Genomic DNA, 26,402 nt, shown 5'->3' on the forward strand with positions numbered 1-26,402 from the left:
TCCACAATGACATTATCAACAATAACTAAAAACCAAAATAACCCAGGGTGGCTGGATGGCTCAGTCATGAAGCGTCTGCCTTCAGCTCAAGTCATGATCCTAGTCCTGAGATCAAGTCCTGTGTCAGGCTCCCTACTCATCAACAAGCCTGCTTCTTTCTCTCCCACTCCCCCTGCTTGTGTTCCCTCTCTCTCTGTCTCTGTCAAATAAATAAATAATAAAATCTTAAAAAACAAACAAACACAAAGGTCCACCAACTAATAAGTAATAAATAAAATGCGGCACGTCCATACAGTGGGATACTATTCGGCAATAAAAAGAAATAAAAAAGTACTGACACATGCTACAAAATAGGTATTGAAATGAAATGAAATGAAATGAAAACATTATGCTAAATGAAAGAAGGTAGTCACAAAGGACCACACATTGTGTGATTCCATTGACGTGAAATTTCCAAAATAGGCAAATCTATAGAGACAGAGAGTAGAATAGTGGTTCCCAAGGGCTAACAAGAGTAGGGAAGGGGAAACTAGCATAGGGAAACAGGTAAAAGATACAAGTTTCTTTTTAGGGTGACAAAATGTTCTAAAATTGATGGTGGTACTCTTTGAATATGTATGTTATGCTCATTTTTATCTCAAAGTTGTTACCAAAAAATGTAGGAGGTATATAAAATTAATAGAACAAATCTGTATTTCACTGCTCAAAGCACTGAGTAACTTATTTCCCAAAATCAAGTGATTCTGAAGTCCCAAAACTAATTAAAAATTACCTTATGTTTTAGCATATTAATCTGAATATCCGTTTCAGCATGACTGGTTCTTAAATCTCCGTGGAAACTAAGATCTTCATTTTCATATTCACTTAACTTTTTTCTTGTCACTTTTAAAAGTTTCTTAAATCTGTGGAAAGTATAGAATGAGTAAGTCAGGTTCTTTAAGAGTAAAGATTTATTATTTAAATAGATTATATGTTCTATCATATAAGGAAGTCTATAAATTATGATCTCTCATTTGTTCCAATCTCACATTGAGAACATACTAAATAAATTATCATCTTAGGGAGCAACTGACACCACCAAAAGATGAGTTATAGAATGGAAAAAGGTATTTGCAAGTAACATATCAGATAAAGGGCTAGTATCCAAAATCTATAAAGAACTTATCAAACTGAATACCCAAAGAACAAACAATCCAGTCAAGTAATGGGTAGAAGAAACGAACAGACATTTCTCTAAAGAAGACACACAAATGGGCAACAGACACGAAAAAATGCTCAGTATCACTTGGCATCAGGGAAATAAACACAAATCAAAAGCACGAGATATCACCTCACACCTGTCAGAATGGCTAAAATGAACAAGTCAGGAAACAACAGATGTTGTCAGGCATGCAGAGAAAGCAGAAGCCTCTTACACTGTTGATGGGAATGTAAACTGGAGCAGCCACTCTGGAAAACAGTATGGTGGTTCCTCAAAGAGCTGAAAATAGAGCTACCCAACGACCCAGCAATTGCACTACTATGGATTGACCCCAAAGATATAAAGTGATCCAAAGAGGCATCTGCACCCCAATGTTTATAGCAGCAATGTCCATAATAGCCAAAGATGTGGTGCATAAATATATACAATGGAATATTACTCAGCCATTAAAAAAATAAAATCATGCCATTTGCAATGACATGGATTGAACTAAGGTATTATGCTAAGCAAAAGAAGTCCATCAGAATAAGATAATTATCATTTGATTTCCCTCATATGTAGAATTTAAGAAACAAAACAGAGGAGCATAGGGGAAGGCAGGGAAAAATAAAACAAGATGAAATCAGAGCAGGAGACAAACCACAAGAGACTCTAAATTATAGGAAACAAAATTGATGGTTGCTGAAGGGGAGGAGGGGAGGAGGATGGGGTAACCAGATTACGGACATGACACCTGATGTAATTAGCACTGGGTGTTCTAGAAGACTGATGAATCACTGAACTCTACCTCTGAAACTAATAATATACTGTATGTTGATTAATAAAATTTAAATTTAAAAAAATAAGCTAAACCAAGATAACTTTTGATGTGATCAAACAAAAACACATCTAGGTTTTTCGACATTAAAATATTTGTTTGAAGGGAAGAACATTATTAAAAGGAAAGATTACCAAAAAACAAAGATAACTTGCAGAAACTATTCAAGGTAGACAATAAAAAGTGCAGTTGTTACTGTTAAAGGAACTGTAAGGAATCATTAAATATTAAGTATAACATTCTGGCAATAATTTGTATTTAGGTTTTAATAAAGTAAAATTACAGTTAAATCAAGTAATTAATGGTTAAAGTGATCTGAAATATTAGTCTTACCTAGCAATCTCTTTTTCTAATTCACCATTTTTCTTCATTTCTTGATTCAAACTACATTCAAGAGATTGTTTTAACTCAATAAATTTCTTTATCTGTCCCTTTTCATCGTCAGACTTTGAAAGAAAAATTTTAAAGAAAGTTATTTTTAAAAATCTCAGTACACATTCTTCTTCCATAAAATATTATTTCTCATGCATTCATGAGTAACACATATTTAGACAGGTTCATAACAAAAGTTTAAAATTTTATAAATTTTGTAAATTATAACTTATAATTTTAAATTTTATAATTATATAAAGGTTTATAAAACTATATTATCTAAAACTAAAATTATAAATTTTATAAATTATAATTTTAAATTTATATAATGTAGTTTGCAATTTATAATTTTAAATTTAATATAAGGTAGTTTTATAAACCTGATGCCAATAAAAACATATTTCAAATATAAGTACCTTTCTTCAAACAGCTTAAACTGGTTTTACATTTTCATCACTATTTTTTGTAGAAATATATAGTAAATTGCCAAAATTTACTTGTTCACTACAGAGGTTCTTAACCATATTAATACTAAGGGTTAATGAAAAATTTTTTAAAACTGGCTATATTTACATTTTAGTTTCCAAAGATGCCCTAGGAACTTTTTCATCCATAGCTTAAGAGACTCTGGGTTTTGTGAGATCACACCTTTTTAAGACAATCTCTGAAAAATTCCCATGCAGTCCCCATTATAGTTTTGATGGTCATCTGACTTTAGGATGAGATACTCTCATTCTCTCCAAGCATTGCAATTTCTTCTTTTCTATTAACTACGTTTTTTGTCAAATAAAGTCTTCTTGATATTATATAAAAATTTTAGCTTAACTCTTGCAGCTTTTTCTATCACCCTGCTTCCCCCCTTTCACTGGACTTGAACATTCTTTAATGTATCATCTCATCCACAGATTCATCTTTTCATCACTTATTTTCTTCTTTTACATTAAAATCTGAGTTTCAATCCTGGAAACTCAAAATTTTTGAGAGTCATCAAGGATCTTTTTTTGAAGTCCTTATCCTGCTTTACTTCTCAGCAGCAGCTGAAAGCAATGACTTTACCCTCCCCCTCTGCGCTTTTTTTTATACTTTTTTTTTCAGGGTTCCAAGATTCATTGTTTATGCACCACACTCAGTGCTCCATGTAATACATGCCCTCCTTAATACGCTCCACCAGGCTCAACCAACCCTCCAACCCCTCCCCTCAGTTTGTTTCTCAGAGTCCACAGTCTCTCATGGTTTGTCTCCCCCTCCAATTTCCCCCAAGTCACTTCTCCTCTCCATCTCCCAATGTCCTCCATGTTATTCCTTATGCTCTGCAAGTAAGTGAAACCATATGATAATTGACCCTCTCTGCTTGAATTATTATCCCATTTTATTTCTAAATGACAGCAAGTTCATATATTTAGTCCCTGACCCTTGCTATTCCTTTCAAATCCTCTGAGTTGTTTAAATCTCAAGACTTCAAAACCAGATTCTCTAATATACATCTCCAGCCTTAAACCCTTTACTGAAGTCATCTGTACTTCCTTCTAGTTCCTTGTAGGCAAGGAACCTCAACCACACATTCAAAAACCATTACCTGATGTGGATTACCCTTATAGACAGCTAATTTTTTTAAAAGATTTTAAAAATGTATTTATTTGAAATATACACAGAGTGCACAAATGGGGTGAGGAGAGAGAGGGGAAGAAGCAGACTTCCAGCTGAGGAGGGAGCCCAATGCAGGGCTCAATCCCAGAACCCTGAGATCATGGTCTGAGCTGAAAGCAGGTGCTGAACTGACTGAGCTACTCAAGTGCCCCTAGATAGCTAGTCTTGTTCATTTCATGTTGATTCTTTTTGGTATTACTGAGTTTATTGTTACTTTATCATTTCATGAGGCACCCTTACCCTTAGGTTGCTGACCATTATATTTTGTCTTGCTTTTCTTTTAGGATGCAAAGGTTCTGCGCAAGGGTGATTATAAATTGTTTGCCTCTTTTCTTTTGAATAATTGCCTATTCCATAGAGACTTGATCTTATGGAAGTCTTCTGAAGTTCTTTTCAGACACATATTTGACTATATTGTTCGGAAGCTTAAGTCAGCCTAGAACTACCTCTTCTTCCCAATTCAGATTCTTCACCTCAAAACTGTGTCTATTAAATATCTTAACCCAGGTAGTCTCTGGCCTGGGGATTCATGAGATAGGAACCTTCTAGGAAGTTAGGACTATGGACTGAGTAGGTTGAAAGCTAAGTTTTTGTTTCACAGGGTAGACCTTAAAGTGGCTAATAATTTTATGTCAGAACCATAATTCATTTCCATTGGAATCTACAGACTATCTACCAATATTCTTACAAACTTTATAGTATTTGTTACCTTCCTTAATAGATTTCTGCCTGACACTATAGGGGGGACAACTCCTGGCATTCTCATTCACAGAAGACCACTTACCTACATATTGTCACCTTACTTGCTCAATGAAAAGTACAGTAAAAAATGTGACTAATTTATATGAAATCTAGAAAAAAATAATTTTCAGTGTTTTTTTGGCCACAAAATGGAGCAGTCAACAGAATGGGCTAGTTTCCTTGAGAGGTATAGCTGCAGAATAAAATTTGCAAGTATGCAGCTTTTGTGACTAAAAGAAACTCATGATACATGCATCTACCTCATTGTTCCAACTTAAGAGTCACAATGCAGGGGCACCTGGATGGCTCAGTGGGTTAAAGCCTCTGACTTCAGCTCAGCACAAAGCCTGCTTCCTCCTCTCTCTCTCTGCCTGCCTACCTGTGATCTGTCAAATAAATAAATAAATAAAATCTTAAAAAAAAAAAAAAAGATTCACAATGCAGTCTTCTCAGCTTAAATCATTGGTAGCTTCTCCTACAAAGGAGGGTATAAATGGGGTGATAATCCGGTTCTGCTTGATATTAGTTATACAGTTTTCACTATGTATCAGTAAGTTGGAATCCTGGATTGTATATTAATCTTTCCTGAGATTGGATTGTTAAATCTCTGAAAGGCTGATTAACTCAAGTGAATGAAAAAAAAAATTAGTTCCTGAACTTACAAGGAATGCTAGGAGCACGATGCTACTATGTAAGGCCCTAACTGAATAGTCATTTCTACTTTTTCACTGGAATCTCTTTTTCTTTTCATAATTAACAAAAAGAAAAATATATTCCTTTAAGAAAAATGTATGCATAATGACCTCTAGTCATTCTTGATGAAGACAATAATTCAAAAATTTATAATTACAAATCATAACAATTACTAAAGTAATCCATCGTCAAATATCATTGAAGGGTTTAGATTACAAGAGAAAGTCAGAATTCAAGATCAAATTATTACTCAAAGTTTGGTAATTTTTAAACATACAGAAAAATATTAGTAGGGACTCAGACATTTGTATAACAAAATTCATGGCAACATTACTAACAATAGCCCAAACGTGGCAAAACCCAATGTCCACTGACAAGTAAATAAAATATTTCTTTTCTTAGACTATCACAACACAACATTTTTTATTATAATCTTACTATAAAAATTATTAATTTGTGAATTAATACAACTTCACCTATAAAGAGGAATTATACTAGTACCAAGTACCAACAATATGAATAAACATTTTTATCAGTGAGAATTTTCATATTACACAAAATATTCTTATATACTACTAATACAGAAAAAAATTCCTTTTCCATAGGACAGAAATTAAGAGACTTACTGAACATGTACTTAACGTGTTTTCCTGAAGCTGTTCAATTTTTTCCACTTGCTTTGTGATGGTATCTTTTAACTCGGCATTTTCAACTTCAAGCCTAAAAAGTATTTTAAAATTATTCTCTCACACACATAAATTTTAAAAGTACTGTATAATTTCATTTTTTTAAAGATTCTATTCATTTAAGAGAGAGAGAGAGAGAGAGCATGAGAAGGAGAGGGTCAGAGAGAGAAGCAGATTCCCCATGGAACAGGGAGCCTGACTTGGAACGTGATCTGGGCCTCTAAGATCATGACCTGAGCCCAAGATAGCTGCCCAACCAACTGAGCCACCCAAGCGTCCCAACACCGTATAATTTCTAAACAAACATCTGAAGGCCCTACATAAATTCTTAAAAATTTTAAAAGTAGATTTGGCAATTGTGTCATTTTTATGGTTGTGCTTTGCAGTTAATATGTAAAATTTAAAGATAATTTGCAAAAAGTATGCATTTCAAAATAGCACAAAGCTGAAATTTTTATCCAGGTTAACACTGATGCATTTATTATCATAAATGATACATTTCTCATACTACACCGCTGATCTGCTTTATAAATACTCAAGTTATTTTCTGTGCTGCTTTAAATTGTACTTTTGCACGTGATCTTTCAATGTCTCAATACGCGTTACAGCCTCTGCATGTCGTTCTTGAGCATCTTGCAACTAAAAAAAAAAAAAAAAAAGAAAGAAATACTTTTAAGTACTGGCAATCTAGTAAGAAACCACCATCGGGTGTTTTTGTAAATAAAATATTACTGGACACAGCCACACTCTCCTCCACATACTGATTTATGGGTACAGCAAAGCTGAGCTGCTGCAACAGAGACCTATGGCCTACAAAGCCTAAAATATTTACAGGGAGTCTGCTTCTATCTTTCTCTGTCTCTCTCCCTCTATCCCTCCCCACTGCTCTTTCTCTCTCTCCCGAGCGCACAAACAAATAGATAAAATCTTAAAATACATAAAGTCCCCCTACAGAATAGTTTACTGACTTCTCTAGAACTAAAATGTAACATTTTTAATGATTTAAATTATATTTCATCATATAAACCAGCAAATTTATTTATTGGTTAAAAGGGGAAAGATAGGAAATAAGCTTATAGTAGACATTTCTATTTTTGTATTCTAAGCACCACATCAACTATAATTTTAAATATTCACATATGTGAATGACCATGGCTATTCCAGTGATTATAAAAGTTAACATGATGCTTTCAGTGACAACCATATATTTCATAGAATAGAATGAGAAGCAACATCTTCGTAAGAACCAGAACGCCTGGGATCTGAATTCCCGACTCCATTGTGTGACCTGGAAAAAATTATTTAAAATTTCTGTGTCTCAGTTTCTTCTTCTGTTAAAAAAAAAAAAGATAGTAATAGTATCTACCAGACTGGGATGTTGGGAAGATTAAATTAGAAAATATACATGAACTATTTAGAAGGGTATATGGTATACAACAAATTCTAAGTGTCTGCAATTAGCATTATTATTATTGCTGTATGCTATATTCTTTTTTTTAAGATTTTATGTATTTATTTGACAGAGAGAGAGATCATAAGTAGGCAGAGAGTCAGGCAGAGAGGGAGAGAGAAGCAGGCTCCTCGCTGAGCAAAGAGCTCAATGAGGGGCTCGATCCCAGGACACTGAGATCATGACCTGAGCTGAAGGCAGCGGCTTAATCCACTGAGCCACCCAGGCACCCCTGTATGCTATGTTCTAATAACATTCGATATTTTAGGCAAATGGAAGGCCAGTGAAAGTGGTCTCTTATACAAGATATACCAAAATTGTTCTTCATAACACCAGAAGTGGCAGCAAATAGGGACCATGAGACCCACAGTATACCCTCAGTACTTCAAAAAAATTTTACCAATTCCCCTAGCCAAGAGTACTTTCTTCCACTTGTAATACTTTTAACTTTCTTCCACTCTATACTATTCTATGGACAATGTTCATGGACTACAGTGCAAATAGTACCTCCCAGGCTGAGTAATAAATAATTTACATGACCATCAGAGGCAAAGTAAAGCCAACTGACATGGAATTAATGGACACTAAATCAATGTTCCCAAATCATTTCATGTTTATATTGTTTACCTTAGTAACTGTTTATGTTACACTGCTTTGGCAAGTACGCTGATGAATATATTAAGGCTATGTGGTATGGCATATCAGAAAAGCTGTCCCCAGAGGTGCTTGGCTGGCTCATTTGAAAGAACATGCAACTCTTGACCTTGGGGTCTTGAGTTCAAGCCCCACAACGGATGTAGAAATTATATAAACAAACAAACAAACTTTAAAAAAGAAAAGCTGTCTGCAGAGCTTCATAGTTGGTAAACTGCTATAAACTTGTAAACCTGTTCTGGCTGCAAAATGCTGAAAGACAAATTTAGACTATTTTTCCATAGTGAGTGGGGGAAGAAACAAGCATTTGACTGAATACTTCTCCTCTATCAGATTAAATGCTTTCACAATTTTACATTCAATTGCTTAAAATATATTTAGAATAAAAGTTTGTGATGTCAATATTTTCAATCAGAAGTTATTGATATGGTATAAAGTACTTAATTTTATCCTAAAAACTGTTGAGTTAAAATATTCTCAATTTACATAAATGTGTACATTCTCAATTTAGATAAATGTGTACATAGAAAGACAAAATTATCTCTCATTTAAAAAAATGAAAACAATGTAAAATAAAGGACTAAACTGTTCTGCACAGACTAGATGACAAGTGTGAAGAGCGTAAGGTCAGTGGGAATCAGAACAATCAGAAAGAGCTTCATGAAGAATGAGAGACAATGACTCAGGTCTCTATAGTGTAGGACTAGGCAAGAGGAAGGGCAACTAAAAGGACAGAAAGAAGAGGATGAGTAAAAGGCTGAGAGAGGTGAGAATGCAAACATTTAGTCCATTAGAAAAATCTGCTGTTACCTACCAAGAGAGTAAATCTCTCTCGTCAGTAACATATGTATAGGACAAATATTTTCTGTCTAGTTGCAGTATGTTTTAGTACTTCCTTTACTACATATTTAGAAAAACAGTCTTACTTTTAATGCAGTAAGATTTTAGCCTCAAAATGGCAGAGGAGGTTAATTTCATCTGGTTCCAGGAATTCAGCTAGATAGTTATCAAACCATTCTGAACACCTATAAACTCAATAGAAGATCAAAGAGAAGCAGCAATTCTATGAACACAAAAGTGACCACTTTCTCAAAGGGATGACACGTGGAGAAGTGAATCCAAGGCTATATTTGGGAAGATAGACCACAGTGGGAGAAAGCCCCCATCAGCCGACTAACGGCAAGTGACAGAACACCAGAGTGGGAAATCAGAACTTTTAGAAGTCTGCTCCACGGAGGGAAATGGCTTCAGTGGCCTGGGGGGTGGGAGCGGGGGGGGTTGGAATCCTCGAAGGGACAGTGTGGACTCAGGACCTTCTGGATCACAGAAAGACCAAGGGTTCCTGAGTGTGGCAGAGCTCGCAGGTATTGGAGCAGGGCAGCCAGCTGCAAAGACAGATCCGAGGAGTGGGCTCTCAGCTCGGGGTTGCCATGAATCATAATTCAAGGCACAGTTGGGCACTACTCTTCAAACAGGAACCCAACAAGCAGCAGATCTGGGGAGACTCCCCCTCAACTCTGCCTCCACCAGGAGGAGAAGTGCAGCAGTGCACTGCAGGAATCTACTGGGTTTGGAGACTCCAAATGGGGCCATGCACCAGAGATAAAAACTCAGTCATAGGCTAGATGAGCTTAGAGACCAGGGAGACAGGCATGGTTGACTGCTTTTCTCTGAGGGCACAATGAGGAATGAGGACCGAAGTTCTTGGCTCTTCTGTCTGGAGAATGGGAAGCTGCCATCTTCATTCTCCTCCTCCAAAGCTATACAGAAAGCTTTCAGGGAACAAAAGCTACCAAAACCAAACCCAAGCAGATGACAGCCTGACCCCTGACAAGGGCAATGCAATTCTGCCTCAGGCAAAGACATTGGAGAATCACTGCAACAGGCCCCGCCCCCAGATGATCAACAAGAACATCCATCCAAGACCAAGATTAACGATCAACGAGAACTGAAATACTCCAGCATTAGGAGAATACATACAGCACATAGAACTCATGGCTTTTTTCCCCATGATTCTCAACTCTTTCAAAGTTAAATTTTTTTAATCACCTTTATTTTTTCTTTTTCTTTCTTTTTTTTTTTGAATTCTTTCGCTTTCCTATTTCAATCAACATCTTATCTTAACAAGATATTTTTAAAATCTTTTAATTTCATTTTTATAGTCATATTCTATCCCTTGTGTTTTTCTTTCATTAAAATTTTGGGATACAGTTTCTTTTAACAGACTAAAATATACCCTAAATCTAGTCGATCACACTCCTTGTTTTTCTTAATTTCTTTTCTTTCTTTTTTCAAGCAACTTCATACCATTTCCTTTTAAAAAATCTTTTAAAATTTTCATCCTTATACTCATGTTCCACGCATTCATCATATCCACCCTTACTTTTGTATATATATAACTTGTTCTTTCTTTAAAATTTTGGGAGGCAGTTTCTTCTAACAGACCAAACTATACCCAAAATCAAGTGTGAGGCTCTATTCTATTCACCAGTCTGATATATTCCCCCCTCTTTTTCCCCCAAGTTTTGGGTATCTTCTGATTTATTTAGCATACATTTTCTGGGGTCATTGTTACCCTTTTAGCATTTTGTTCTCTCACTTATCTATTCTTCTCTGGCACAAAATAACATAGAAGAAAAACTCACCTAAAAAAAAAAAGAAGAAGAAAAAGAACAAGAGGCAATACCGACTGTCAGAAACCTAATCAATAGGACATTAGTAAGGTGTAGGAACTAGAGTTCAGAATGACGATTATAAAGATAATAGCTGGCTTGAAAAAAGCATAGAAGATACTGGAGAATCCCCTTCAGAAAAATAAAAGAACTAAACTCTATCCAACTTGAAATCAAAAAGGGTATTAATAAGGTACAATAAAAAATGGAGGCTCTGACTATTAGGATAAATGAGGCAGAAGAGAGAATTATTGATATAGAAGACCAAATGATGGAAAACAAAGAACCTGAAAAAAAAAATAAAGATAAACAACTACGGGATCACAAGGGGAGAATTTGAGAGATAAGTGATACCATAAGACGAAACAATATTAGAATAATTGGGATCCTTGAAGAAGAAGGGGAGAGGCAGACAGTATATTGGAGCAAATTATAGCAGAGAATATCCCTAATGTGGGGAAGAAAACAGGCATCAGTAACCAGGAGGCACAGAGAAACTGCATCAAAATCAATAAAAACATGTCAATACCCTGTCATCTTGTGAATTTACAAGTCTCAGAGGCAAAGAGAAAATCCTGAAAGTGGCTTAGGACAAGAGGTCTATAATCTACAATGAATAGAAATATTCTAATAGAAATAGTGAGTTTGCAGGACAACTATCCACAGAGACCTGGCAGGCCAGAAAGGACTGGCATGATATATTCAGAGCATTAACTGAGAAAAATATGCAGCCAAGAATACTATATCCAGCTAAGCTGTCATCAAAAGTTAAGAGAGATAAAAAGCTCCCAGGACAAAAACTAAAAGAATTCGCAAACACCAAACCAGCCCTATAGGAAATATTGGAAGGGGTCCTCTAAGCAAAGAGAGAGTCTAAAAGTAACAGACCAAAAAGAAATACAGACAATATACAGTAGTAGTCACCTTACAGGCAAAACAATGGCACTAAATTCATATCTTTCAATAGTTATCCTTAATGCAAATGGGCTACATGTCCCAATCAAAAGACATAGGGTATCAGAATGGATAAAAAAAAACAAGACCCATCAATATGCTACCTGCAAGGAACTCATTTTAGACCCAACACACCTCCATATTTAAAGTGAGGGGGTGGAAATCAATTTACCATGCTAACGGACATCAAAGGAAAGCTGGGGTGGCAATCCCTATATCAGACAAATTAGATTTTAAGCCAAAGACTATAATAAGAGATGAGGAAGGATACTATATCACACTTAAAGTATCTGTACAACAAGAAGATCTAACAATTGTAAATATTTATACCCCTAAATGGGAGCAGCCAACTATATAAACCAATTTATAACAACAACAAAGAAACACATCAACAATATACTAATAGCAAGAGACTTTAAACCACCCCCCCCATGAAATAGACAGATCATCTAAGCAAAAGATCAACAAGGAAATAAAAGGCTTTAAATGACACTTTGAACCAGATGGACATCACAGATATATTCAGAACATTCCATCCCAGAGCAACAGAATACACATTCTTCTCTAATGCACATGGAACACTATCCAGAATAGATCACATCCTGGGTCATAAATCAGGTCTCAACCAGTATCAAAAGATTGGGGTCATTCCCTGCATATTTTCAGATCACAATGCTCTGAAGCTAGAATTCAGTCACAAGAGGAAATTTGGAAAGAACCCAAATACGTGGAGACTAAAGAACATCCTTCTAAAGAATGAATGGGTCAACCAGGAAATTAAAGAAGAATTGAAAAAATTCATGGAAACAAATGATAATGAAAACACAACAGTTCAAAATCTTTGGAATGCAGCAAAGGCAGTCCTGAAGAGGGAAGAATAGAGCAATACAAGTCTTTCTCAAGAAACAAGAAAAGTCTCAAGTACACAATCTAAACTTCCACCTAAAGGACGGGGAGAAAGAGCAGCAAAGAAAGCCTAAATCCAGCAGGAAAAGAGAATTAATAAAGATGAAAACAGAAATCAATGAAATAGAAACCAAAAGAACAACAGAACAGATCAATTAAACTAGGAGCTGGTTCACTGGAAGAATTAATAAGATTGATAAACCCATGGCCAGACTTTGATAATAGAATAAAGGACCCAAATTAATAAAATCATGAATGAAAGAATAGAGATCACAATCAACACCAAGGAAGTACAGTTATAAGAATATATTATGAGAAACTATAAGCCAGCAAATTAGACTATCTGCAAGAAATGGGTCATTCCTAGAGACATATAAATTATCAAAACCGAACCAGGAAGAAATAGAAAACCTTAACACACCCATAACCAGAAAGGAAATTGAAGCAGTAATCAAAAATCTCCCAACAAACAAAACTCCAGGGCCGGATGGCTTTCCTGGGGAGTTCTATGAAACATTTAAAGAATTAATACCTATTCTCCTAAAACTGTTCCAAGAAATAGAAATGGAAGGAAAACTTCCAAACCCATTTTCTGAGGTCAGCATTACCTTGATCCCAAAACAAGACAAAGACAAAAAGGAGAATTAGAGACCAATATCCCTGATGAACACAGATGCAAAAATTCTCACCAAAATACTAGCCAATAGGATCCAACAGTACATTAAAAGGATTATTCACCGTGAACAAGTGGGATTTATTCCTGGCCTGCAAGGTGGTTCAACATATGCAAATCAATCAGTGTGATACAATACATTAATAAAAGCAAGGACAAGAACAATACAATACTCTGAATAGATGCAAAAAAATTTTTGACAAAGTACAGCACCCTTACCAGCCCGGCCCCTGGTAAGGGTGGAGCAATTCCACCTGGGGCAAAGACACTTGAGAATCACTACACCAGGCCCCTCCCCAAGAAGATCAAAAGAAATCCAGCCAAGACCAAGTTCACCTAACAAGGAGTGTGGTTTCAATACCAAGGAGAGCAGCAGAATTCCAGAGGAGGAGAAAGCAAAGCACGGAACTCATGGCTTTCTCCCTGTGATTTTTTAGTCTTGCAGTTAATTTAACTTTTTTCTTTTCCATTTTTTTTCTCTTCTTCTGCTAAAATTTTTTTTTACTTTTACCCTTTTCTTTTTTAACGTCTTTTAACTAGTTTATCTAATATATTTTTTTATACTTTTCTTTATTGTTTTCTTTTTTTAATTTTTTCTTTTTTTTTTTTCCTTTCTTTCTTTTTGAACCTCGTTTTATCCCCTTTCTCCCCCCTCACAATTTGGGATCCTTCTGATTTGGTTAAAGCATATTTTCCAGGGGTTGTTGCCACCCTTTTAGTATTTTACTTGCTCCTTCATATACTCTTATCTGGACAAAATAACAAGGCGGAAAAATTCACGAAAAAAAAGAAAACGAATTCTTTTTGGGACCGAAGGCTAGGGACCTAATCAATACAGACATCGGTAATATGTCAGATCTAGAGTTCAGAATGACAATTCTCAAGGTTCTAGCCGGGCTCGAAAAAGGCATGGAAGATATTAGAGAAACACTCCCGGGAGATATAAAAGCCCTTTCTGGAGAAAAAAAAAGAACTAAAATCTAACCAAGTTGGAATCAAAAAAGCTATTAATGAGATGCAATCAAAACTGGAGGTTCTCACTGCTAGGATAAATGAGGCAGAAGAAAGAATTAGCGATATAGAAGACCAAATGACAGAGAATAAAGAAGCTGAGCAAAAGAGGGACAAACAGCTACTGGACCATGAGGGGAGAATTCGAGAGATAAGTGACACCATAAAACAAAACAACATTAGAATAATTGGGATTCCAGAAGAAGAAGAAAGAGAGAGGGGAGCAGATGGTATACTGGAGAGAATTATTGGGGAGAATTTCCCCAATATGGCAAAGGGAACGAGCATCAAAATTCAGGATGTTCAGAGAACGCCGCTCAAAATCAATAAGAATAGGCCCACACCCCATCACCTAATAGTAAAATTTACAAGTCTTAGTGACAAAGAGAAAATCCTGAAAGCAGCCCGGGAAAAGAAGTCTGTAACATACAATGGTAAAAATATTAGATTGACAGCTGACTTATCCACAGAGACCTGGCAGGCCAGAAAGAGCTGGCATGATATTTTCAGAGCACTAAACGAGAAAAACATGCAGCCAAGAATACTATATCCAGCTAGGCTATCATTGAAAATAGAAGGAGAGATTAAAAGCTTCCAGGACAAACAAAAACTGAAAGAATTTGCAAACACCAAACCAGCTCTACAGAAAATATTGAAAGGGGTCCTCAAAGCAAAGAGAGAGCCTACAGGTGGTAGATCAGAAAGGAACAGAGACCATATACAGTAACAGTCACCTTACAGGCAATACAATGGCACTAAATTCATATCTCTCAATAGTTACCCTGAATGTTAATGGGCTAAATGCCCCAATCAAAAGACACAGGGTATCAGAATGGATAAAAAAAACAAAACGCATCTATATGTTGCCTCCAAGAAACTCATTTAGCCCAAAGACACCTCCAGATTTAAAGTGAGGGGGTGGAAAAGAATTTACCATGCTAATGGACATCAGAAGAAAGCAGGAGTGGCAATCCTTATATCAGATCAATTAGATTTTAAGCCAAAGACTATAATAAGAGATGAGGAAGGACACTATATCATACTCAAAGGGTCTGTCCAACAAGAAGATTTAACAATTTTAAATATCTATGCCCCCAAAGTGGGAGCAGCCAACTACATGAACCAATTAATAACAAAATCAAAGAAACACCTCGACAATAATACAATAATAGTAGGGGACTTTTAACACTCCCCTCACAGAAATGGACAGATCATCCAAACAAAAGATCAACAAGGAAATAAAGGCCTTAAATGACACACTGGACCAGATGGACATCACAGATATATTCAGAGCATTTCATCCCAAAGCAACAGAATACACATTCTTCTCTAGTGCACATGGAACATTCTCCAGAACAGATCACATCCTCGGTCCTAAATCAGGACTCAGCCGGTATCAAAAGATTGGGATCATTCCCTGCATATTTTCAGAGCACAATGCTCTGAAGCTAGAACTCAACCACAAAAGGAAGTTTGGAGAGAACCCAAATACATGGAGACTAAACTGCATCCTTCTAAAGAATGAATGGGAGAACCGGGAAATTAAAGAAGAATTGAAAAAATCATGGAAACAAATGGTAATGAAAATACAACGGTTCAAAAATCTGTGGGACACAACAAAGGCAGTCCTGAGAGGAAAATATATAGCGGTACAAGCCTTTCTCAAGAAACAAGAAAGGTCTCCGGTACACAATCTAACCCTACACCTAAAGGAGCTGGAGAAAGAACAAGAAAGAAACCCTAAGCCCAGCAGGAGAAGAGAAATCATAAAGATTAGAGCAGAAATCAATGAAATAGAAACCAAAAAACAATAGAACAAATCAACGAAACTAGGAGCTGGTTCTTTGAAAGAATTAATAAAATTGATAAACCCCTGGCCAGACTTATCAAAAAGAAAAGAGAAAGGACCCAAATAAATAAAATCATGAATGAAAGAGGAGAGATCACAACTAACACCAAAGATATACAAACTTATAAGAACATACTATGAGCAACTCTACGCCAACAAATTTGACAATCTGGAAGAAATGGATGCATTCCTAGAAACATATAAACTACCACAACTGAACCAGGAAGAAATAGAAAGCCTGAACAGACCCATAACCAGTAAGGAGATTGAAACAGTCATTTAAAATCTCCAAACAAACAAAAGCCCAGGGCCAGACGGCTTCCCGGGGAAATTCTACCAAACATTTAAAGAAGAACTAATTCCTATTCTCCTGAAACTGTTCCGAAAAACAGAAATGAAAGGAAAACTTCCAAACTCATATTATGAAGCCAGCATCACCTTGATCCCAAAACGAGACAAGGATCCCATCAAAAAGGGAGCTAAAGACCAATATCCTTGATGAACACAGATGCGAAAATTCTCACCAAAATACTAGCCAATTGGATTCAACAGTACATTAAAAGGATTATTCACCACGACAAAGTGGGATTTATTCCAGGGCTGCAAGGTTGGGTCAACATCTGCAAATCAGTCAATGTGATACAACACATCAATAAAAGAAAGAACCAGAACCATATGATACTCTCAATAGATACTGAAAAAGCATTTGACAAAGTGCAGCATCCCTTCCTGATCAAAACTCTTTAAAGTATAGGGATAGAGGGCACATACCTCAATATCATCAAAGCCATCTATGAAAAACCCACTGCAAATATCATTCTCAATGGAGAAAAACTGAAAGCTTTTCCGCTAAGGTCAAGAACACGGCAGGGATGTCCATTATCAACACTGCTATTCAACATAGTACTAGAAGTCCTAGTCTCAGCAATCAGACAACAAAAGGAAATTAAAGGCATCCAAATCGGAAAAGAAGAAGTCAAACTATCAGTCTTTGCAGATGATATGATACTATATGTGGAAAACCCAAAAGACTCCACTCCAAAACTGCTAGAACTTATACAGGAATTCAGTAAAGTGTCAGGATATAAAATCAATGCACAGAAATCAGTTGCATTTCTCTACACCAACAACAAGACAGAAGAAAGAGAAATTAAGGAGTCAATCCCATTTACAATTGCACCCCAAACCATACGATACCTAGGAATAAACCTAACCAAAGAGGCTAAGAGTCTATACTCAGAAAACTATAAAGTACTCATGAAAGAAATTGAGGAAGACACAAAGAAATGGAAAAATGTTCCATGTTCCTGGGTTGGAAGAATAAATATTGTGAAAATGTCTATGCTACCTCAAGCAATCTACACATTTAATGCAATTCCTATCAAAGTACCATCCATCTTCTTCAAAGAAATGGAACAAATAATTCTAAAATTTATATGGAACCAGAAAAGACCTCGAATAGCCAAAGGGATATTGAAAAAGAAAGCCAAAGTTGGTGACATCACAATTCCGGACTTCAAGCTCTATTACAAAGCTGTCATCATCAAGACAGCATGGTACTGGCACAAAAACAGACACATAGATCAATGGAACAGAATAGAGAGCCCAGAAATAGACCCTCAACTCTATGGTCAACTAATCTTCGACAAAGCAGGAAAGAATGTCCAATGGAAAAAAGACAGCCTCTTCAATAAGTGGTGCTGGGAAAATTGGACAGCCACATGCAGAAAAATGAAATTGGACCATTTCCTTACACCACACACAAAAATAGACTCAAAATGGATGAAGGACCTCAATGTGCGAAAGAAATCCATCAAAATCCTTGAGGAGAACACAAGCAGCAACCTCTTCGACCTCAGCCGCAGCAACATCTTCCTAGGAACATCGCCAAAGGCAAGGGAAGCAAGGGCAAAAACGAACTATTGGGATTTCATCAAGATCAAAAGCTTTTGCACAGCAAAGAAACAGTTAACAAAATCAAAAGACAACTGACAGAATGGGAGAAGATATTTGCAAATGACATATCAGATAAAGGACTAGTGTCCAAAATCTATAAAGAACTTAGCAAACTCAACACCCAAAGAACAAATAATCCAATCAAGAAATGGGCAGAGGACATGAATAGACATTTCTGCAAAGAAGACATCCAGATGGCCAACAGACACATGAAAAAGTGCTCCATATCACTCGGCATCAGGGAAATACAAATCAAAACCACAATGAGATATCACCTCACACCAGTCAGAATGGCTAAAATCAACAAGTCAGGAAATGACAGATGCTGGCGAGGATGTTGAGAAAGGGGAACCCTCCTACACTGTTGGTGGAAATGCAAGCTGGTGCAACCACTCTGGAAAACAGCATGGAGATTCCTCAAAATGTTGAAAATAGAACTGCCCTATGACCCAGCAATTGCACTACTGGGTATTTACCCTAAAGATACAAACCTAGTGATCCGAAGGGGCATGTGCACCCAAATGTTTATAGCAGCAATGTCCACAATAGCCAAACTATGGAAAGAACCTAGATGTCCATCAACAGATGAATGGATCAAGAAGATGTGGTAATATATACACAATGGAATACTATGCAGCCATCAAAAGAAATGAAATCTTGCCATTTGTGACAACATGGATGGAACTAGAGCGTATCATGCTTAGTGAAATAAGTCAAGTGGAGAAAGACAACTATCATATGATCTCCCTGATATGAGGAAGTGGTGATGCAACATGGGGGCTTAAGTGGGTAGGAGAAGAATAAATGAAACAAGATGGGATTGGGAGGGAGACAAACCATAAGTGACTCTTAATCTCACAAAACAAACTGAGGGTTGTTGGGGGGAGGGGGCTTGAGAGAAGGGGGGTGGGGTTATGGACATTGGGGTCGGTGTGTGCTTTGGTGAGTGCTGTGGTGTGTGTGGACCTGGCGATTTTCAGACCTGTACCCCTGGGGATAAAAATATATGTTTATAAAAAATAAAAAATTTTAAAAAAAACTATCTATGAAAAACCCACAGACATTGGGAGGGGTGTGTGCTTTGGTGAGTGCTGTGGTGTGTGTGGACCTGGCGATTTTTGGACCTATACCCCTGGGGATAAAAATATATGTTTATAAAAAATAAAAAATTAAAAACTATCTATGAAAAACCCACAGCAAATATCATTCTCTCTTTTTATTTTTTTATTTTTATTTTTTTTTTGCCAATATCATTCTCAATGGGGAAAACTGAGAGCTTTTCCCATGGGTCAGGAACACAGCAGGGATGGCTACTCTCACCACTGTTATTCAACATAGTACTAGAAGTCCTAGCCTCAGAAATCAGACAACAAAAAGAAATAAAAAGCACCTGAATCGGCAAAGAAGAAGTCAAAATCTCACTCTGTGAAGATGATATGATACTTTATGTTGAAAACCTAAAAGACTCCACTCCAAAACTGCTACAACGCCTATAGGAATTCAGTTAGAGACAGTATATAAAAATCAAGGCACAGAAATCAGTTGCATTTCTATACACCAAAAACAAGATAGAAGAAAGAGCAATTAAGGAGTTGATCCCATTTACAATTGCACCAAAAACCATAAGATGCCTAGGAATAAACCTAACCAAGGAGGCAAAGCAGCTATATTCAGAAACCTATAGAATACTCATGAAGGAAAACACAAAGAAATGGAAAAATGTTACATGGTCATGGATTGGAAGAACAAATACTGTTAAAATGTCGATGCTACCCAGAGTAGTCTACACATTTAATGCAATTCCTATCAAATACCATCAAGGCTTTCATAGAGCTGGAACAAATAATCCTAAAATTTGTATGTAATCAGAAAAAACACCAAATTGCCAAAGGAATGCTGAAAAAGAAAAACAAAACTGGAGGCATCATAATTCCAGACTTCAAGCTCTATAACAAAGCTGTCATCATCAAGACAGTATAGTACTGTAACAAAAACAGACACATAGATCAATGAAACAGAATAGAGAGCCCAGAAATTGACCCTCAAGTCTATGGTCAACTAATCTTCAACAAAGCAGGAAAGAATATCCAATGGAAAAAAGTCTCCTCAAAACAAATAGTGTTGGGAAAATTGGACCGCGACAAGGAGAAGAATAAAACTAGACCATCTTCTTATACCACACACAAAAATAGACTCCAAATGGATTAAAGACCTCAATGTGAGACAGGAATCCATCAAAATCCTTGAAAAGAACACAGGCAGCAACCTCTTCAACCTCACCCGTAACAACTTCTTCCTAGAAACATCCCCAAAAGCAAGGGGAGCAAGAGCAAAAATGATCTATTGGGACTTCATCAAGAGCAAAAGCTTTTGCACAGCAAAGGAAACAGTCAACACAACCAAAAGACAACTGACAGAATGGAATAAGATATTTGCAAATGACATATCAGATAAAGGGGTAGTATCCAAAGTCTATAAAGAACTTATCATACTCAACAGCCAAAGAACAAATAATCCAATCAAGAAATGGGAAGAAGACATGAACAGACATTTCTGCAGAAAAGACATCCAAATGGCCAACAGACAGATGAAAAAGTGCTCAACATCACTTGGCATCAAGGAAATACAAATCAAAACTACACTGAGATACCATCTCACACTGGTCAGAATGGCTAAAAAAAACAAGTCAGGAAACATCAGGTGTTGGCAAGGATGCGAAGAAAGGGGAACCCTCCTACACTGTTGGTGGGAATGCAAGCTGGTCAGCCACTCTGGAAAACAGCATGGAGGTCCCCAAAAAAGTTGAAAATAGAGCTACCTTACAACCCAACAATTGCACTACTGGGTATTTACCCTGAAGATACAAATGTAGTGATCAGAAGGGGCACATGCACCCGAATGTTTATAGCAGCAATGTCCACAATAGCCAAATGATGGAAAGAACCTAGATGTCCGTCAACAGATGAATGGATAAAGAAGATGTGGTACATATACACAGTGGAATACTATGCAGCCATCAAAAGAAATAAATTCTTGCTATTTGTAATGATGTGGATGAAACTAGAGAGAGGGTATTATGCTGAGCGAAATAAGTCAATCAGAGAAAGACAATTATGATATGAGCTCTCTGATATGAGGAATTTGAGAGGCAATGTGAGGGGTTTAGGGAGTAGGGAAGGAAAAAATGAAACAAGATGGGACGAGGGAGGGAGACAAACTTTTAATCTCAGGAAACAAACTGAGGGAAGGGAGGTGCAACGGATGGGGTGGCCGGGTGATGAACATTGGGGAGGGTATATGCTATGCTAAGTTCTGTGAATTGTGTAACACTGATGAATCACAGACCTATACCCCTGAAACAAATAATACATTATATGTTAATTTAAAAAAAAAAAAAGACTGAGAGATGGTGAAATCAACCCAAACTGAGAGGATAAAATGTGATGGCAGGAAAAAAAAAATGTGATGGCAGGGAAATAAAAACAAATGTCCCAACAATAACTAAATGAACATTCACAGCAGCATTATTAATGGCCAAAAAGTGGAAACAACCCAAAGGTGCATCAAATGATGAATGAACAAGGGTTTTAGCCCCCAGTGGATACTGTTTAATAATAAGGAATGAAGCACTGATATATGCTATGACACAGATGAACCCCAAAAATATTAAGCGAAGGAAGCTAGTCACAAAGGACCACACATTGTGTGATTCCCTATATATGCAATATTCAGAATGGGCAACTCTATAGAGGCGGGAAGTAGACTGGTGGTTGCCTGAGCATGGGGGCAAGGGTTTCTTTTCAGGGTAATTAAAATGTTCTACTTAGGGGCGCCTGGGTGGCTCAGTGGGTTAAAGCCTCCGCCTTCAGGTCAGGTCATGATCCCGGGGTCCTGGGATTGAGCCCCACATCGGGCTCTCTGCTTGGCAGGGAGTCTGCTTCCCTTCCTCTCTCTCTGCCTGCCTCTCTGCCTACTTGTGATCTCTGTCAAGTAAATAAATAAAATCTTAAAAAATAAATGTTCTACTTTATGGCAGTAATAGTTGCACAACTCTATCAATATACTCAGAAACACTGAACTACACATATTAAATGGGTGAATTGTGTGGAATGTGCATTCTATCTCAATAAAGCTTTTAAAAATCCAATGGCAAGACCTACATAATTTTCTTAATTCTCTCTTTGGGATGTATAAAGTATACCTGATCTAAATATTTCTGCACACTTATTATATATTGAAAAGGAAAAGAAAATGAAGGCAATGCCTAAGTTCAACTGGTTTGTGAAATCACTTTTCTGTACAAGTTATCCTGAAATCAGTAGATTCTGTATCCATTCAAAAAAGTGAAGATGAGAAATAAGATAATTTTCTGAAACATTCCATTAAACATTATCTTCTGCTTTTACATGGCTTAGCTCATCATGGTAACAGAGATGTCATTAAAAAACATTGTTTAGGACACCTGGGTGGCTCAGTTGGTTAAGCATCCAACTCGGGATTTTAGCTCAGGTCATGATCTTATGGGTCATGGAGTCAAGCCAGTGTGGGGCTCTGTGCTGGGCAGGGGTCTGCTTGAAATTCTCTCCATCTCCTGCTGCCTCTCCACTCCCACCTCCACCATAAATAAATAAATAAATCTTTAAAGAAATTATTTAGTAGGAAAAAAAACCAATTTCTGTGGGGAATGATGTGTAATTTTCAACTTTCCTAAGGGTAACTACTATCAGAAAAAAAATGTGTAACAAAAATAGCAGAATGAAAGTCAAAGTTTAAGAAATAAGTACATTGTGAAGATACTAAAATTATACTAAATTAATTATAATGAAAATACAAAACGAAGTGGTCCATGGAAGTAAGCATCCTAAAACACTTCATATTATTTAACCAACTACAGATTAACTTGATACATGACACTTCATACATACCTGATTCCTAATCTGAGCCAGTTTCTTCTTTAAGTCCTGTACCTCATCTTCTAAATTCATACGACAACGTGATGTCACCTCCAGTGAAGCCTCTGACATAGATTGTTTTTTTAGGGTATCAGCCAGTTCTTCTTGAAGTTGTCTCACAGCTACCTAATAAGACATTTCTGTTACTGGTTTTATAAAATCATCTTACTATTAAGTTATGTTAACAATATTTAACTTTGACCTATGTACTTGGAAAATTTCACTACAAACATCAATTCATCTCCTTTTCCTAACATGTACACATTATGGATGTTTAATGAATTTGGTTAAAGACACGAAAAGATGTTATCCTGCCTAGTCAGTATTTTGTTACTTAGATAATTCAGCCCCACTATCCTTTCCTTGTGGGTGAATTTTCCCAAAGCTTCCCAATCGACTGAAGTCTCAAAAAGAAATGGGTATATAGGTGGGACTAGCATTGGTAAATTCTACAGTATGAAATGTTTTCCTTCTTTTTTATTAGAGGCTTCAATTAATGTCAGAGTTCCTCACATGTTCAATCCTCTGCTCAAATCCTTTTAATAGATAACTATCTCAGAACGTAAGTGAAGTCATTCTAAGGCCTTCAAGACCCTAGATGACCTGGCTTTCACCTCTCTCCCTGACCTCCATTCCTGCTACACAAGAATCCTGCCACCCCTCATTAATCTGAAAATGGAGATCCAATGCCCAATTAATAAATTACAGAGATACAATTCTCTTTGTGTTGGACAAACTTAGGCCCAAATGATAGTAACTGAGCTTTGAAATGAGCAAATTATTTGTAAAATTGCTTTAAAAATTATAAATAGCAGTGGCAAGATTAAATCAAATATAGTTTTGCTAAAGCTCACCACAGTTGTCCCAAATTATGATTTAATGAAAGTAAGTGCCTTCAAAGGATTAAAAGGTCATAAGGATACATGATTATAGACTAAAAATTCAAAATTATATAAATAAGAATAAAATTATGCCAACCTAAAATGTATTAAAAGCTACCATGTATAGCTTGCATAAATGTATAAATGTATAAAAGTATATATGTATATACATATATACATATATTTATACTTATAAATACATACTTATACTTATGTATATATGTATACAAAGTACTGAGATACCGTACTTTTTAAGCAGTTCATTTGGGAAATCTGGAGCTAACTGTCAAGTTAATCTGCTTAATTGAATCTCGATTTCAAAATATTCATTTTAGTATTTTGAGCATTTCCATTTATCTGTTCATCATGGTATTAACGTGATGACAAGAATTAAAATTATTTTAGCAGTATAAGACTAAATTATTAATATCAGCCTACTATCTAGTAACAATTTGTAACTTAACTTCTTAAACTTTCATAGAAGACAGAACAATTTTATTCAAATTAAAGCACCTCTCAAGTCTAATTTTTATTGGCTGGATACGAGTTATGCTGACTTACAGTCTATATATTTTTTATATTCAACTAGATTCAAAATTCAGCTATAATCATTTAGGTCATGATCTCGGGGTCATGAGGTGGAGCTCTCCAATGTGGAGCCCTCCTGGGATTCTCTCTCCCTCTACCTCTGACCCACTCCCATTCATGTGTAGGTGCACTCTTTCTAAAATAATAATTTTAACAACAATAATCCATAATCAAATATTGCTTTGAATTTTCTCAGGAAGCTTGAAAAATATTTATCTTTCTGAATACTTACTTCTCTTTCTACTTTCTCCTTTTCATACACATACATTCTTTCTCTTAAAAGATTACGTTCATTGATTAACTCTTGCTTGCTTGCTTCTATTATAAGAGCTTGCTTTTGACTTTCAGCTTCAAGTTTTTTTAGAATATCCTGAAACTGGTCTTGGATATTAATTACCACCTTTTCTTTACTGGAAGCTTTGTTGTGAGCATCATCTAGTTGCTGCTGAAGCAACATATTTTCACTTTGTAGTTGAGATAATCTCTCCTTTAAGGATTCCTGCTTCCCAATGTATTTACTCACTTTATCTTGTGCACTTTGATACGAGTGTTCAATTTCCTTTTTCTGACACTGTGTTTGACTTAGGTCTCTTTGTACACGTTCTAAAACCAAAGTCTTTTCTCTGAGAGCATCTCTTGTGCGATGGAGCTCAGTTTCCAGAGTATTAAATTTACTTTCAGCTTCAGAAAGGTTCTGAGAAAGAAGCTCATTATCTTCTTTTAGTTTAGACACATCAAAATTCAATTTGTCCTGTACACGAAACCATTCGCCTTTTGCTCTCTGGAAAGCAAGTTCTAGGTCTCTTTTTGATGTCTGACTTTGGTCATAATCCTGTATAGCAGCAGCTAATCTAGCACGGTACGATTCAACTTTTTCGTCCAGTCTTTCTTTGTTTTGCTTTTCATTCTCCAGTTTAGACTTTAGCATTGTGTTCTCAATGCTCAGAGCATTAATCTGTCCACTGTGTTGGAGTTCTGTTTTTGTTAATCTTTCCTCATTCAGTTTTATGGTCTTCTGAAGACTGACATGCTTTTCTTTTAAAATTTCAATGTCTTCACAGTATTTCCTTTCCTTCTCCTGGCTCTGGTTATTTATTGTGTCTATTTCCAGTCTTAGCATAGCGATTTGATCCTCCAAAATGTATTTGTTATGCAACAGATATTTTTCATTTTCGTGACTATTAGAAATCTAAGTAAAACAAAGGAGACTTTTAGTTGTAACACAATAAAATGACATTATGATGAATTTTCTCTGAAATTAAAGAATAAACTACTTTTATACAATGACTAGATTGCAGTAAATAGATATTGAACTGGAAAAAAGTAAAGTTGGGTCCACACCTCAAACTTTTACAAGCATAAATTCCCAAAGCTTCAAAAATTTAATTGAAGACAAGGAACGCATGAAAGGAAAAAAGAAAGCAAGACAAAATTTTTAAGACTCTCAGAATTGGAAAGGTCTTTCTCCGATTTATAACAAACCCAGAAAGCCTGAAAAAAAGATTAATAAATCTGACTATACTAAGAATCAAGTTTACAGTCTGACATCTAACACAGGTATGCCACAGTAGAATCCTTAGCTCTGCATATATTTGGACAGATTAAATTTCCTAAAATTCTTTTCCCTCACAATAGTCCATAGAAATTCTACTTTTCTAACATTTCTATAGTCAATTTTAAGAGATAAATCTACTGATCA

The 26,402-nt window shown here is 36.1% G+C and overlaps 1 protein-coding gene across 7 annotated transcripts in view; it reads right to left on the reverse strand.

Annotated features, from left to right (window-relative positions):
* LOC101678988 (ankyrin repeat domain-containing protein 26) overlaps positions 1-26,402 on the reverse strand; it is a 173,857-nt gene that overhangs the window by 35,010 nt on the left and 112,445 nt on the right. For 6 of the 7 annotated variants that reach the window (XM_045084945.1, XM_045084946.1, XM_045084948.1 and 3 more), the window contains 6 exons: positions 24,936-25,892; positions 23,208-23,360; positions 6,726-6,796; positions 6,098-6,191; positions 2,352-2,464; positions 773-902 (listed from right to left, as the gene is read on the reverse strand). In XM_045084945.1, coding sequence (XP_044940880.1) covers positions 773-902; positions 2,352-2,464; positions 6,098-6,191; positions 6,726-6,796; positions 23,208-23,360; positions 24,936-25,892 — 1,518 coding nt within the window. Of the gene's footprint in view, positions 1-772; positions 903-2,351; positions 2,465-6,097; positions 6,192-6,725; positions 6,797-23,207; positions 23,361-24,935; positions 25,893-26,402 lie in introns of those variants that run through there. The other variant, XR_006608096.1, reaches the window with a different exon arrangement.

This window comes from Mustela putorius, unplaced genomic scaffold (genome assembly GCF_011764305.1).
Source record: "Mustela putorius furo isolate JIRA1106 unplaced genomic scaffold, ASM1176430v1.1 tig00000827_pilon_pilon_pilon, whole genome shotgun sequence".
NCBI classification, from domain to species: Eukaryota; Metazoa; Chordata; class Mammalia; order Carnivora; family Mustelidae; genus Mustela; species Mustela putorius.